Source organism: Pararge aegeria, chromosome 18 (genome assembly GCF_905163445.1).
Source record: "Pararge aegeria chromosome 18, ilParAegt1.1, whole genome shotgun sequence".
Classification (NCBI taxonomy): domain Eukaryota; kingdom Metazoa; phylum Arthropoda; class Insecta; order Lepidoptera; family Nymphalidae; genus Pararge; species Pararge aegeria.
In genome coordinates this window covers 11,267,700-11,284,342 of record NC_053197.1, presented here as the reverse complement: position 1 = coordinate 11,284,342, position 16,643 = coordinate 11,267,700, and the positions used below count along the sequence as shown (strand labels likewise).

The 16,643-nt window shown below is 36.0% G+C and overlaps 1 protein-coding gene across 2 annotated transcripts in view; it reads right to left on the bottom strand.

The window, feature by feature from the left end:
- LOC120631343 (protein sprint) overlaps positions 1–16,643 on the bottom strand; it is a 283,580-nt gene that overhangs the window by 174,326 nt on the left and 92,611 nt on the right. Inside the window, exon 1 of one of the 2 annotated variants that reach the window (XM_039900842.1) lies at positions 12,290–12,668. The exons of the other annotated variant lie outside the window; for it this stretch is intronic. Coding sequence (XP_039756776.1) covers positions 12,290–12,465 — 176 coding nt within the window. The 5' untranslated portion in view covers positions 12,466–12,668. Of the gene's footprint in view, positions 1–12,289; positions 12,669–16,643 lie in introns of those variants that run through there. 2 annotated transcript variants of the gene reach the window in all.

Here is a 16,643-nt window from a genome sequence, read left to right as displayed (position 1 = left end):
ATAGTTTATTTATTATGAAATCTCAATAGTTAAACAGATTAGGTTAGTTTAGTACTATTTACTTAGTTAGGTCAGTATTACAGGGGCTCCAAATGCTCTTTGTGAATACTAGTTGAGTTATTTGTCGTAAGCACTTAACTTCTTTAAAACCCTGAATAAAAGGAAATCATTTGAATTAAAAATAAACAACATACTATAAAATATTCTTGGAAAAAACGTTTACCAAGGATATAAAGAAAAAAAGATGTATACTCAACTTTAAGCAATACTACAGGTTAGTTATATTACTATTATGTTTTAAGTTATTCACAAAATTTATCTAAACGCCAACTTTTAATTAACATCTAGACACTAAAATGCTTTATATTCGTGTTTTAAATTCAGTTTACTAATAGTTGACACCATAAACTAGCTCATTCTAGTTGAATATGCACCGAGTATTTTAATTTTAAGTGAATAATTAATTGCCAAATGGCTGAATGGTGAATTCATAGCGAAGCTAATGCAGTACATTACCACTGCATACTAAACAATGTGTTTTATTTATCTTACGGGAGCAGTTCTCAGTACAACTAGCTACGTATGCTAATCTTCCTATCCGTACGATAAGCTCAAAATACATAATTATAAGTATGTCAGTTATGTTATGACTATATATTGTAACGTTTTAAGATTATTTATTTTTAAGATATTATTTAGCTATATAAAATTATAATAACTAAGGTCATAGAATTTCAGGTCAACAAGAGATGATGTTTTATTTTAAATCAACCTAACTTATTGCTTTACAGAAAAACTATTTAAATAAGATTTACAATTATAATTGGAATAATAACTATTTCAAATAGATTATTAAAATCCCGCGATGTATATGACCAGTGCGCACTGGTCACCTTTAATGAAATTAAAATATACCTAACTAAAGAACGAAAAAGAAAAAAATAATTCAAAATGGCATATCAAACATTAATTATAATACATGGAAAGTTTCTCTATGTACATATTTCATCGCAAGTCAACTATAAAAACCATAACAAATGTCATGAAAGGATATTAGCAATAACATGAATACTCAGTCGATTCCAAATGTCAGTTATTTCGTCAGCCCATAGTGCGTGGGTGATCTCACTTGCGCCATGTCCTGCCAGCTGTGCCGTCTGGGGTCTAACCAACAGTTTACACCACGCGTATATCTATAGGACCTAAGCTGTATTGATTTCACCAGTTATAGGTCTACTATACAACTTATCAAAGATTCAGCTCAGATGAAACACCATATTGGTACGTATGATTTAGGTAAATCAAAACGCCTGTCTGTAATATAAAGACAGCTACAACACACATACTATATACACAGAAAGCATTTACACTAGTGGTCACTGTGGGGTCAAATTCGCCTATTATTATTTCAAATAATAAGATTGAATATTATTAAGGTTTCATTGTCAAAGATTATACTTCAATCTCATGGATTTTGTCAAGGCACTGACAAAGACGCTTTTAATTTGCTAATTTTTTAAACAAGTTATAATCCAAAAAATGATTTAAAAAGAGTATAAATGCGTATGTGGGTGTGTCAGATACGTGGTAGTGTGTGTAATTGTTTTCTAATGTTTTAATATATTTATTATGTATAAAAAAAAATATTATTATTCTGCAGCCCTTCTTTATATAAACTATAAGGAACGAACGGAAGTTTTTTTCGTTCGGTGACTATAAGTGTAGGAAATTTCATACTCCTCCGCCTATTTTCCGCGCAATTTTCGTAAAAAAGTTTTAATATGTAGATATAAATAAGTATAAATATTTGATAAATGGGAAAGTTTTTTTTTTTTTAATAATTGATGGCTGTTCACCCTTCTGATGTTAAGTGGAAAACCACCGACTGTAAACGGAGCAGCACATCGCAGGGCATGCAAGTAACACTACCTGCAACGTGTCATGTCGCCTTGTGTCCATCAATCTGAGGCATTAGGGTTACGCTGCATGTGCCTGTAATAAGACCGGCAACCAGCCCTTCGGATGGGAACAAATTGCAACAATGAGGTAGAAATAAGAATGGCGAGCTCTGTCACATAAAGTAGTCAGTCAATAGTAGAGCTACGGACATCTGTCGGTTGATTGGTCCGAGATTGACGTGATTTTATTTGAGAGTCTGGCCGGAAAGTAGCATTGGCCTTTGGTTCTCAAAAATGCTCGCTTCCTATAGGATCGATCGCAATTCTTTATGTCGAATGAATTTGATTTGAGTTCGTTACGTATATATATCTATTGTAGTACCAATTCTGTTGTGCGCAAATGTCTACAATTAACTAAACCACGCCTAACAATATGTTATTACTGTCACTGCGCTATTTGTGGAAAAGGATAGCAGTATTTTAAGACTTGTGAACGATAGAAATTAGAGGTTATGAGCACCATTATAGGTTATTTATATTGAATCATTTTGGCAGGAGCGTTTGATGAAGTTTTGCTTCATATTCATAAAACATAATTTGTGTTTTAATATATTAAGGATATATTTGATATTTGATCTTTAACTTTCTGTTATTTGTAACTAAGAAAGAGGCTGACCTGATGTTTTTGGAACATAAACAGCTGTGTTTTGACGTTTGCTGTAAATGTAAAAAAAGTTTCTAAAATTGTTTAAAGCAGCCGTCAAATTAAGTTATATTCGGTAGTCTCAGGTTAAAAATGTTTAAATGTCAAATGAAGGAAATCAATTATGAATTTTTAAGTAACTCTTAGATAGAAACATATTAAATCAATGGTAACTCTTATAAATCAACTCTAACTAAAATAGCGATTTCCTTCAAAAATCTTAGGTTTGCGGACGTAGAGTTGAAAGAAACAGATAGCGTTGTAAAAAAACAAAGTTAATGAGACTGGTACAAATGTTAGCCAACATTGGAAAGTTGTGTGATTCCGCAAAAGATAACCTTAAGCTTTAAATGTTAACCTTTAATTAGTTATCAATAATTATGTTAAGAATTAATTAATTAAATTACAAGGATATTATAAATGTAGTTACAGTAATTCCACTGTTACCGATTATGATGAAATTTAATCCCAAGATAAATTAAGCTTATCATCGACATCTCTATCTTTTCTTTTTATCGATACCATGTATTTCGGTATGTCTTGCAATATTTTCAATAACGATCGCATCTGAATGGCATCAGTAATGAGATAAATAATAATAATAATAATAATAATAAAGTTTTTATTTAAAGGCATATAAACCCATATATCAGCTTTTATATACAAAGAAATCTATAATTAAATGTATGCATTAAAACTTACATCTAACTGAAATAGTTAATAAACTTATTTCAGATGTCATAGGTTCTTATTTTATTTTTTGTTCCAGTCCCGATGAACAGACAGCCAATAGTCTGAAATAGGACTCGGCATCCCCTCACAGACGACCCTAAGTATTCCATTGTTCCATAAAGAAAATCGTTTGCAATTATAATTTTATATATATTTTATAATCATTTTATTTTCTTTTCGTTCATAATAATGTATACCAATAATACTTTCGGTTAACTAAGGCTATAAGATTAATGACCTCTCGTCTTAAATATTTATTTAAATATCTAACTATAAAGTATACAGGTAATATCAATTTTTGAGTATAATAAGCATTTTAATCAATCATCATCACTTCAACCGATTGACGTCCACTGCTGGACATAAGTCTTTTGTAGGTCGTTCAAAAATCCACGATCTTGGGCCGCTTGTTTCCAGCGGCTCCTAGCAACTCGTTTGATGTCGTCTGTCCACTTTGAGGGTCGACCAACGCTACGTTTACTGGTGCGGGATCGCTTTTTTAACACCTTGGGACCCCAACGTCCATCGGTTCTCCGAGCTATGTGCCCCGCCACTTCAGCTTCGCGACTACTTTTTATTTTAACATAAGTATTAAAATAACAAGTCCGATGCTTGTTTGTGTATTACCGGTTAATAACGGTATGAAAACTATCACGTTATTATCAGTTGTTTGTTTGATAATAGTTAATGATTCCTCCCTCAAACTCATACATAAATCTTCTTATTTATTAACAAACTTAGCTCGTAATATGGAAGTGGCGTGACTCCTGCCTTACACACGTTAACAGCAAATTGCTCCTTATTTCACCCAACATAAGGGTTGAAATTTCATGAAATTATCTACTGTTTGGTGTACCACACAAGTTTTGCAGTTTACACGAATTAATGCTTGTTGCAAGTTGCCACCACCTACTTAAACTTTCTTAAAATTGCATAATGAACTTTGAGAGTGTGCACCGTAAAAGAAACAAGAGTTTGAGTGAAACTCTTGTAATTAGCATAACTTATTGAGTAATAGTAGTTCCAGAGGCATCCAACATCTGAAAAATTCAAAACTAGAGATGCAACACCCAATTCAAATAAGTAACATGTTCTCTTTAACATTACTTTATCATATCCATACGAGTACTAATATCATAAATGAAAACGTGTCCCTGTTTGTTCGGATGTTTCTTCGTTCCCTATTTTTGGCTCAACCGTTGAACGGATCTTGACGAAATTTGACACACATGTAGCTTGCATCTTTAGGAATAGGGTCATCATCGTATTAACTCATTAATAGCCCCCTACAAGGAACGGGTCTCTTCTTAACATAAGAAGTATATAGGGCGCCAAGCTGGCCCTATATACTTCTTATTGTACGCATATAACTTTTAGAAAAGATAGAGCTGCGAGCTGTGATTCGAACTTGGGCCCAAGAATTTGAAACCGATGTCTTAGCCACTGGGCTATCACCGGACATAGGATAGGAAATATTCATCCTAGAAATGTTAAGGGTTATACGAATAATTGCAACTTTTAACGTTCTTTGTGAAAAGCATAGAAATAGTTTATACGATATTTATCCTTAAATAAAGGCGGAAGAAATCGCGGATAGCCGCTAGTTATTTAAAAGGTTAAAAAAGTATTTTTTTTTATGAATTTAGGTTATAATTACATTTGACGCCTAAATAAGATTGGCATCTAGTACCTAATAATTTTGTATAAAAATAATACGATTGAATATTGTATACTTAATATCTATACTTAAAAAGCTTAAGAGAAATCTATCTCTGGAATGGTCGGTAAAAACGGTTAAGCGTCTAGTTCGGCAAGTTTTAATGGAGTGCGGGCAAAACTTGGGCAATTCGTTCGCCGCCGCGGTCAACGCAGAGGGTCATAATGTGGGCATTAAAGGAAAACTCATTAAGATAATATACATAATAGTAGCATATAGCGTGATTACTCGATTGTGGTTATTTATTATGACTGCTATTATTTATATTTCGTCAAACTCCCTTGCGCAGAAGGCAGCGTGATCTTTTTTTGACTGGCTCGACCCCTGTGAGATGAGACAAAAATTATATCCCCGATTATATCCCCTAAGGGATATAACTAACGTGTCGTCACATACATTATTTGGATATTATTTCCACTTGTGCGCCAATGCTCTGAGAGTTGATAAAGCTGTGGGAGATGGTAAATTTTTATTCTTTCCCCGGGGAGAAAATCTCCCTAGCCTTGCTGGCAGGGACAAATTGGGAATTTATATTTTCTTAATATTCTCTGGTGTGGTGTGGTGAGCTTAGGCCGTGGCTAGTTACCACCCTACCGACATAGATGTGCCGCCAAGTGTTTAGAGGGTTTAATATAACTCGCATACCCCTAACAGGTTATACGCGCTACCATCATAACATCAATAAATATATAATGCTTATATAAAACTTTTCCTGGATATTGGATAGAAGAAGGCGTTACTTTTCGGAAATCCGTAATATATCATGAAAATTAAGCCTTATTGGCTATACTCAGCGAAAAGGTACTACTACTAGATACTTTTTGCGGTATAAATTAGGCGCAATTTTCATTATGTATGGGGGGCTTTTCCTCGATTCAAGTCAGCTTAAAGCAGTCCATTATTGGCCTGGTCCAACGAGAGGTTTTGACCATAATCACCACGTTGGACAGACTGGTTGGTGATTGCAGTGGTACTTTGTAGTAGTAGCGCAGAGCACGAGAACATAACGTAGAACGGGCAGTAGCCATTCTACGTTATGTTCCTTAAGTCCCCTCGTACGACACCCGCGGGAAGAGGAGGCGTGGGGACAACCAATCTTATCTGTCGTCACCACATGACACACGGTTTGCAGTGTATGTCATTTATATTAAGCCTGTACGGGAGCTACGGTGATACGCTCGACCGTAACAATAGGAAGATCTTCCTTCGAGCGGGTGATCGTGCTCGGGTACCGAGGTCCGAACATTCATTTTTGAATGTTGTATATATAGGCATTCTTAGTGAACACTTCGCTAGCGCCGTGCAGGATTTTTGTGGCGCCATCTAGTTCTGTAGTGTGGAGACCGCTATAAAGCCCATACACCTAATCTGTTTCTACCACAATCAATAATTTCCAAATTTTCCCTGGTAGCAGAGAAAATTCAGGAAATATTAATTCTCTGTACCTGCCGGCGCTTGACCCCGGGATCGCATAACAACGCCAGGGTAAAAAGCTCTTTATAACTACTATATTCAAAATAGGTATGTAGTATTCTTTTACGATGTTTAATTACGCTTATCTTATTTCCTGGCAAACCTTATAGGAAGGGTCATGGTTCACGCAGTACAAGAGGTTAGCGAGATGTTAACATGGACACTGTGAGAAACTTTCGATCATGAAGCCAACCATTATTTTCCTCGCTTTGATCAGTAAAGTTTGGTCAGTGGAAATAATTGCCTCGATTCCTGGAATGGGCGAAAGATTTGTGAAGGGTTTTATATTTTGACGACCTCCCTGGAGCAATGGTGAGCGCTATGAATTTAAGCAGAATGTCCCGGGTTCGATCCTGGTGGCGGCAATATGGGAATTTACAATTTGAATTTTCTCTGGTCTGGTCTGGTGGGAGACTCTGAACGTAGCTATCTACCACCCTACCGCACAAAGTCGGTCGTTAAGCGATTTAGTGTTCCGGTGCGATTTCGCGTATAAACCGATTAGGGGTATGACTAACATACTGCCTAACAGGTTATCCCGCTACCATTTTAGACAGAATCACTACTTACCACCAGGTGAGATTGCTGCCAAGGGTTAATTTGTAGTGGAATAAAAAAAAAGGATGAAAATAATGACGACTGTGATGATGGAATCAAAGTTATTCAAATACGCACAAGTTGCTTATATGGACACCATAATTTTCTCAATAATCAATTATTACGGTTCTAATTTTCCATAAATAGTAATTATGAATTTTTCTTCCGAACTTTTCTTCTGCATTATGTACGTTTTGCAAAAAAACATCGTAAGAATACCTGCATTCTTGGGAGTTCTCTATAATGTTCTGAAAAGCGTGTGCAGTCCACCAATCTGAAGCTGATCAACCGAGGTGGACTAAGGCCTAAATCCCTTCCATTGCGAAAATATAATGTCCTGTAGTGAGCAAATACCTAATGGGCTGATATGATGTTGGCACTGAATGCATTAAATTAGTAGGCATCTATATTTCCTCAGGATCCATGCAACTGGGTCGAAGTATCGACAAATCAAGAAAAGAACACGAAAATCTTATTTTTAAATCTTCAGTAGGTATCTAACAATGACAAGATATTGTCACGTGTGCAAGCATAGCGAAATGACAAAAACATTTGTATTGAAAGTTGACCTCTTTTCTACTGTGCCTCCGACCGCAAATACAAAAGATCGGAGCACGATAAGCAGATATAAATGTTTGCATAATTCGACCTCTATTGTCATTTAAAATGCAACGTGCGTCGTCGAACCGGTGCCAAGTTACGGGCTTGGCAAAAAGTGCAGTGCGTGACCGGTTTGTCGGTAACTCTGGATAGGGGATACCACACGAGCAATTAATTGACTCGAAGTAAGGGATTTGGCTGTTTGCTTTTTTTTTTTTTCTTGAACTCGTATCTTGTTAGTCTAGCATGTTCAACTACGGATCGCGTGGTTTTGGGTTAGATACCTAAATCTGTTGTTTTCGTTTTCTGTTAGAAAATCTTACCGGAACGCTAAAACGCTTGGCGGCACGTTTTAATGGGAATAAGTAACTATTAGACACTATACTGACCTGGTTAACTTCTTACTACCGACATAACGCAATCTACTGATAATAATATCATCCGAATTGCCAATTCCTATACAAAAGCTTTTTAAATTGTATTTTATAGCTGGAGCGTCGGGGATTTCTATATTTTTTTAAATCACTACCCGAAATTACAAGTCTAACAATGAGGATGCAGAAGCAATAATTAACTTATTAAGACCTACTTAACAATTATTCTTTGGAAATTCTACATCTCCTGAGGATACTACGGTTTCGGAGAAAAAAGTGCGTAGAGGGTACATGCTAAAGATCTGTTTGGTGTGTAATAAATTATAAATATAATTCAAGAAATTATAAATTACACCATACAGTTTATCCTGCTTTTAACGGAGTATAGCTAATAAAGCTTAATGTTCATAATATATCATGGATACCCGCAAAGTAACGCTTGCCTCTATCAAATATCATTAACGTTCTCGCAGATATAGGCAAATTGAAAACTAAGTACACAAACAAGTACCCGTCCTATAAAAAGCTGGCACATAAATTAATATACCATGGCACGTATGATTCAAGATAGCATTACGCAAGCGTCTCATGAATACCAATCAATACATTCAAAACTGTTGCAATCGCAAATAACAAATAACCGTTCCGGGTCAAAAGTAATTGATAGAACCAGCTGTCAAAGATACTCCAAGCAATTCAGACGAATGGAGGCACGTAAATGATTGAGGATGTTACCAATTTATCAGTAACTGAGACAGAGGTGATCGACCCTTCTTTACAAGAATCTACTCTTTTATAAAGGGTACTAGGTAATACAAATTGCAGGAGCTTGATGAGAGTGAAATCTTTGTTTATGCTAAACAATATGCATTAAAATATTGAATTACTATACAGGGCCACAATACAATTAATGATTCTACAAATTAATTAAGTCCATTGGCGATTATTTTCAAAATATAAGAGATAATAAATTACTGGTAAACAACGTCACCTTTTTTTGAAATAAAAAAGGTTTCAGTATAGTGGGAGGCTTCGGCTGGGGCTGGTTACCACCCTACCGACAAAGACGCGCCGCTTAGCAATTTAACTTTCTGGTATGATGTCGCATAGTAACCGATTAGAGGTATGGGTTTAATATTGCTAACTTACTATAGCTGCCTCCAAGATGGAAGCAGGTTAGCCCGCTACCATCTTAGACCGCATCATTACTTACCACCGGGTGAGATTGCAGTCAAGAGATAACTTGTAGTGGAATGAAAAAAATAAAATTAATTATCTCGCGGATCTAAGCCCTAAAATCTAACTTTAGGACAATGACGCAAATGCTATAATATTTTACTCAGTAACGTAAAAATAACTAAGCAATTAATAAGATTTAATTAAATATGTTACTATAAGTAACAAATGCAATGTTACCTCATCAAATTATTAATGTAAGATAAATGAAATAATACGAACATATTATATAGCGGTAAGGCAGTAGGTCATAACAATAAAGAATAGATATAGGTACTACCGATCTATATGTCTAATACGATTCTCGTACCTAATGTATTCTGTTTACCATCCTGTACTCACTGATGCATTCAATGAATATTTGTTTTAATTATTCAAATTGCTGTTTGTTTATACAAATTCTTGAATCTCTACGCGGAAATAAACATTAAATAGGCAATAGGAATCTTGGTGGGTACTCTTTAGATTTTCAACACATGTTCATATAAGCTCCGTAATAAGTTCATATAGCACAACTGCATACATGAGTATAAGACTAGTATAAAAAATTGGAATAAATAGCGACACATAATTGCTTTTTAGAAATTTATTGTTCATACAACATGACGCTCAAAATCTTTAAATGATTACATCTACGATTAGCTAGAAAAACTCGATCTAAATTTCCAAAGAAGACTAAGAGTCGGAGACGCATACTCGGAGTATCTCTACGTGCCCAATTAGGAATCAGGGGAACCGTTGAAGAACCAGAGGTACTGACCTAGCTCAATTAGCGAAGATGAAGTTGCTATGGGTGGGGCACCTCTTTGGGTGAATCGATGGACATTGAGGTCCCAAGGTGCTGGAATAGCAATCTCGCGCCGTGAAACGCAGCGTTGGTTACTGTTAACCACGACCCCAAGCATTTAAGCTCGTATATAAAAAACTTATGAAGCCTTCGAAATACAAAAATTTGGTAACTCACGAGTTTAAAATATCCTAGCACTTTCACCTGTTAATTAATTGGGGGCATTGGGAAATTTATTGATTTACTCGGCGTGTCGATAGTCGCTGCCGTGGTCACGATTTAATGCGGTGTGGTTTAGCAAATTACACGTACTTATCGCAATACTACAGCGTCTAGTCCAACTGATTATGTCCATCGTTTCGCAATTCTAACATTCAGCGGATGTAGTTGAGTATAATACCAGAAATTTTCATTCGTTATTACGTAAACTATACGGCAACATAGGAAGTACCTATGTTATTTCTACATGATGAGTGAGAGAACTTTGTCTATGGTTTCTTATTAACGATATATTTGTGCTCACTCTGTCGGCAAATAATGAATGAAATTATTTATTAATACACCACAAAAAGTACATGAAACAGAAAAGCATTAAAAAAAATTGGTTGCCTGTAAAGTCGGTATACGGGCGAAAGTTTTACGTGACAACGACTTTGAGTGGTAAAATAATTTTAATGTGAATATTCATTCGTATAGTAGGAAGAAGGATGAAATAATAGTAACAATTTAAAACATTTATTTATACAAAGAATTATATTTAAAACATTAATTTATACAAAGAATCTCGCACTGAATTTAATTATTAACAAAATTTTATTTTTACCTTTACACATACATACGTATTTACATACAAATATACATACAATAACTTGCAATACATTTGCGTACAATGAAACAGCGTTTGCTACAAAGGGACGCGTGCCTTTCACTTTTTATGTCTGTCTCTCTCGCTCTTAGGCGGGCTAACCATGCCCGAGCGGAAGGGACGCGTGCCTCTCACTCGCTCTCATTGTGAGCGCATAACGTGAGCGGAGCGTAACGCAGTTTCTTGAAGTGTCACCCGATTTATAAGACGTTGTCACGTCAAAACAGCGTATACAAATAGGCGACCTCATTGCTACAAAGGGATCTCTTTCAGGCAACCAATAGAGAATAAAAGCAAAATATAATTTTAGTCACTAAGATTTATCAGCATTACTTCTGGCTTTACAGATGATGTGAAACTAAGTTTGCCAACACATTTTATGCTTAACTGTCGAAGACGTAAAAGCCATTTAACACTAAGATTTTATATCAGCCAACTAGTATGAGATTTTAGGCAGCAAAATAAGCAGAAAGTGACAAAAACTGTTAAATCTTTTAACATAAACCCTGCCTGATTATTAATGAGGTGAGTGATTAACGTGACGCAAATAACGATAAGAGTGCGTTTGTGTGTGTGTGTTGTCTGTCTGTGGCACCGTAGCTCCCGAACGGTTGACCCGATTTTAATTTTGTTTTTTTTGTTAGAAAGGTGAAGGTGGAGATTTTTTTGTTTAGTTAGTCACAATAAATATAATTAAATCATTTTATTTGGGAGCCAAATAAAAGGAACAAAAAAGAGTAAAAGAATATAATAATGAGACACATGTGGAGACTGCATCTATGGATGAATTATTTGCATTTTTTTATATTTTAATATTCATAATTTATTTGTTCTTTGGACAACTGGGTAATTCCCTTAAGACAGGAACTAAATAACATTGCAAGAAAGCAGTAGAATACCCTTTAAGTCCCATATCCATAACTACTGAATTCCAGGTTCGGGCTAAAAGCAGTTGGGTATTGGGTTATATTGTCACAAATTTCCTGCCCATAATTAGAAATGAAGTAGGTACCATTCTCTCCGACTTCATACCTCAAAAAGCACATGGACTTGTGTGGACGATTAAACAATCACAAAACCTGCCTGCCTCATTTAAGCATCGCTGTGCTTCAAAGCTCATAATCCTTCTTTCTCCTATGAGAGGTCTGTGGAGGTCTGGGCAAAGAAGTGCGAAAATTCTAGTTTGAGAAATAAGTTTATTCATATCCTGCGTTTCCTACGCAGAATAGACATGTAATGCTTAAACGCTTGGCTTTGTAATACACAGTTAAACTCTAATGTTATATTCTTACTATACCGGTACGTACCTGTAAGCTAAATGACGTCTTCGAAAAACACGGCGTCGATTTGGAACGCATTCTAAAGAGGAAGACCTGTCGACTCCAATACCTAGATCAGCTTTAAATGGTCTTGATATTGAGTTCCTTGCTTCAACACTCTTTGCACTCTCCAGCAGGATTGCCGTGTACTTTGTAATCAACATTGTCACACAATTACACTCGATTTTGTCACATTCACTATACACTGTCGTAAAGAATCAATCTTTGTATTGATTTCGTTTGCTTATTCACTTTTATAATCGTACTTACGTAATGTTTTCACAAATTATGTTTCACGTATTAATAACAAAGGGCATATGCAATGCGACAGTCACATGCAATTTTTTTATCGATTCCGTTGTACTCCTGTTTTGGAGTTTTCTTTATGTACTATATTTATTAATTTCCAGTATATCTGTAAACCGCTCTTTATTTCAGTCAAGTATAATTATTTATTATCACACCTCAGAATAACAAACAACGTGTTTTTTTCAACAATAACGCTTAAAAGTATAAATATTTAATTTACTTATAAAATTTTGACTGTCATTTTTGATGTTTGTTGTGTTATTTTTCATTACTTCCAAGCTGTTTTCAGAATGCGCGCACATTGCTCTCCATACCCGCGTAAAAACTGACCGTTTTAAAATGTTTAAAGAGATATTTCTAAGTGATAGAGTGAAATGCCGGACAGTAACATGTGAACTGAGTCGTGCAGAGAGTCACGGTACGCTGACCACACCATAATATCACCCTAACAACGGGAAATGGTGAATTATGCTTCCCTCCTATATGTGACTTGATGCATTTATGTAATGCACGTATTAACTTGTCCTGTTTCTAATCATTTTAATATTTTATTTTTAATTCCACTACACGTTGACTGAAATCTTAACAGCCACCACCATAACCGTGACGTTTGGTAAAAAAAATGTACGTACGAGTACTAGCACCGCTTTAAATTAATAATCAGAAACAATACTCTAGGAATGTAGAAAGAAATAATGCATTCGATTTATTCAAGGTAGGTACCAGAGTCTGGTTAGACATGACTACGTTTTTTTTTTTATAATTTATCATCCGATTAATACTATCATTATAAGCTATTTATTTTTATATTGAACAGGACACCAAAGTATAACTTTGAATGAGTCGAAGCATCATAAATATTGTAGACATCAATTAATTACAACGTATACACAGCTGGCAATTGTAAGACAATTAGCAAATAACAAAACGCAAGTCGTTGACCGTCGCAATATTTCACTGAAAATAAACCACACTGTAGAAATACGGGGGGCAATAGATCTTTAATGGCTCAAGGCTGGTATAAGCTTTATTGCGAATTGGTCGCTACGCTAAAATAGCCTCAAGTTCATTTTCTAACAAACTAATTTGCGTACAACGAGACCAAACTCAAAACTCAAGACGCGAACTCCTTCCTATGAAAGGATCAAAAGAATAGTTAATTTTTTTCCATCATTGTGATGTGGTAGTGATAATTACTGCAATCCCTAAACTAAATCTACTGGTCTAAGAAGAATATTGATTTAACATTGTTTTATTCTACTGCGAGTTTTTGGTCCGGTGGGAGGCTTTGGCCGTGGCTAGTACCACCCTACCGACAAAGACGTGCCGCTAAGCGATTTAGTGTTCCGGTGCGATGTCGCGTAAAAACGGAGTAGGGGTATGACTACCACGGGGACTAAGGTGAGATTACAGTCAAGGTAGCCCTTGACTTGTAATGGAATAAAAAATAAAAATAAAAATTATCTTCTCGTCGTCTGCAATCTTATCTGGTTGTGACTGAAGATGCAATCGAAGATTATAGCGGGTTAACCTGTTAGGTTAGGCAGTTATGCTAAACCTGACATTATACAGTAAATCGCTTTGCGCGCGTACCTAAACCTCGCGAAAGACAGACAGTCTTTGTCAGAAGGATAATAACAAGCCCCAACTGAAGCGTACCACTATACCAGACCAGAGAAAACTAAGATATTATATACCCAAATAGCCCCTTCCGGAAATTGAACCTGGGACCTCGGTTGCCTCGGTTGGTTGGTTGTTTTGTATATAACATTTTAAAACTTGGATCCGACTTATACTTACCTAGTTTGTGTAATCATTAATTAATAACTGATCGTGTTTACTTTAACTTACGTAATGTTATTTAAAGACCAACATTGTAACGTTTACAAATTTTGTTATCGACTTCCATTAAAAGAGGATATATACGTACCATATAGATTTTCTGACTCTTACTTGCAATACACGAACTTGTCTTATTACAGGCAAATAATACATTTTCAATTTATTAAAAAAAGCGGCCAAGTGCGAGACAGACTCGCGCATACCGGGCTCCGTACCATAATCTATAAAATCAACAAAAAAAATATGTCTGTTGTATAGGAGTCCCCGTAGATTTATTTTATTGTTTTTTAGTATCAAATAACATCTCTGTCATCATTTAGAAAAATAACATCTGTGAAAATTTCAACTGTCTAACTATCACGGTTCATGAGATACCGCCTGGTGACCGGACAGGCAGATGGACGGACGGACAGCGGTGTATTCGTAATAGGGTCCCGCAAGGTGGTTACGTATCAGGCATGCGACAGACATGAATTCTTTGCTGTGAAACGTCACTTTTCGATACAATAAAAATACAAAAGTGACGTTTGACAGCAAAGATTGAAAGTTTTACGCTTGACTCTATTACGTATACTCCGCTGTGCGCCCGTCTATCTGCCTGTCCGTGTTTTACCTTTTAGATACGGAACTCTAAAAACAGAGGGACAATACTACCGGTTTTCGCACCTATAATCTATATACGCAAGCTTGCCTTCTTACTGATACTAAATTTCCTTTGTGTTCGCAAACTCAAGCGAGAACCTTTAAGATTAAACAACCCAGTGGCATCATCAATCTTAAACGCATCAATCTTACCTGTATTATAATCATAGCCTGAGCACATAAATCAAGGATGCGACGCTCTAAAAAACATTGCGAACAACCAACTGATCCTAAAACGTGGAAAGCTACCCGAGCGTAGTTCAGCATGGGTCGCTTACTGGTAACGGACTCGTTTGAATCTGCCGGAGATAATTGCGTGGCAACGACGTCTGTTGGCGATTATAATTTATTAACGACATTATCTTGAGCTCATTGCTAAGATGAGATGGTTCCGAGTGATATGAAGAACCCATACTTAAATGTTATTTATGAACTTACTGCAACAGCGGTGAGCGCTGTGGTCTTATATACCTACTGGAAGTCCGAGGTTCTATCCCCGATAGGGGCAATTCGGAATTTATAATATCTATATTTTCTCTGATCTATTCTGGTGGGAGGCTTCAGCCGTGGCTAGTTACACCCTAGCGACAAAGACGTGTCGCTTAACAATTTAACAATTTAGCGTTAGTAGCAAGTTGGACTTCACACACCTTTGAGAACGTTATGGAGAAATCAGAACGTTACGGAGAACCTCCCGATGTTTTCCTTTACCAGTAAAGCAATCGAAATTTGGAATTTCTTAAATTAAAAACGCACATAACTCCGCAAAGTTAGTGGTGCGTTCCGGAGATCGAACTCGGACATCCCGAAAGGGAGGCTGACGCTCTAACCACTAGGCTATCTAGGCTTGGTGTTAGGCATTGAAATGGAAAACTTGTGCCCCGTTTTCATTTAAACGATAACTGAATTTAAAAAATTATGGCTACCATAGTGATATCCATATGCATATGAAACCTTGCCCATTAAATAATATGGCATTAAGGCGAGTCGTAGGCCTCAAGTTCGAGGACGAATTACACATTGGGCTCGGCTCTTATATGGCTAAGCCAGTTTGCTAAACACGCGTAGTGGCCCCTATAAGGCCAGAACGTATTACTGTTGATGATATTTACGTGGTAAGACATCACTCATATAACTCATCATTGCTCGATTTTCCGGCAGAGCTGTGCAACTTACAAATATCAGAAACTACGAAGTAATCTCACGTTATGGGTGCCGGGATAAATCGTGAGTGTAACGAGGGATTTTAAGAGTAACTCTTTAATTTTAAGCTATTATCGTTTCTAATATTATAAATGGAAAAGTGTGTTTGTTTGTTAGTCCTTCCTTCCCGCCCTAACTAAGTCACCAATTAACCTATTATAATAACTATGTTTATAATAATTGTAATAAACACCCTCTGCCGGAATACGTTTGCCTCGAAAATGAAAGGGGATACTTTAACCACGAGTCCAGAAAATATTGGTACTAAATCTAACAAAAAGTATTCGATTATGCGTTTAAGGCTTTAAATTACTTTTGTACCATTTTTTGATGGTACTTTTGACAA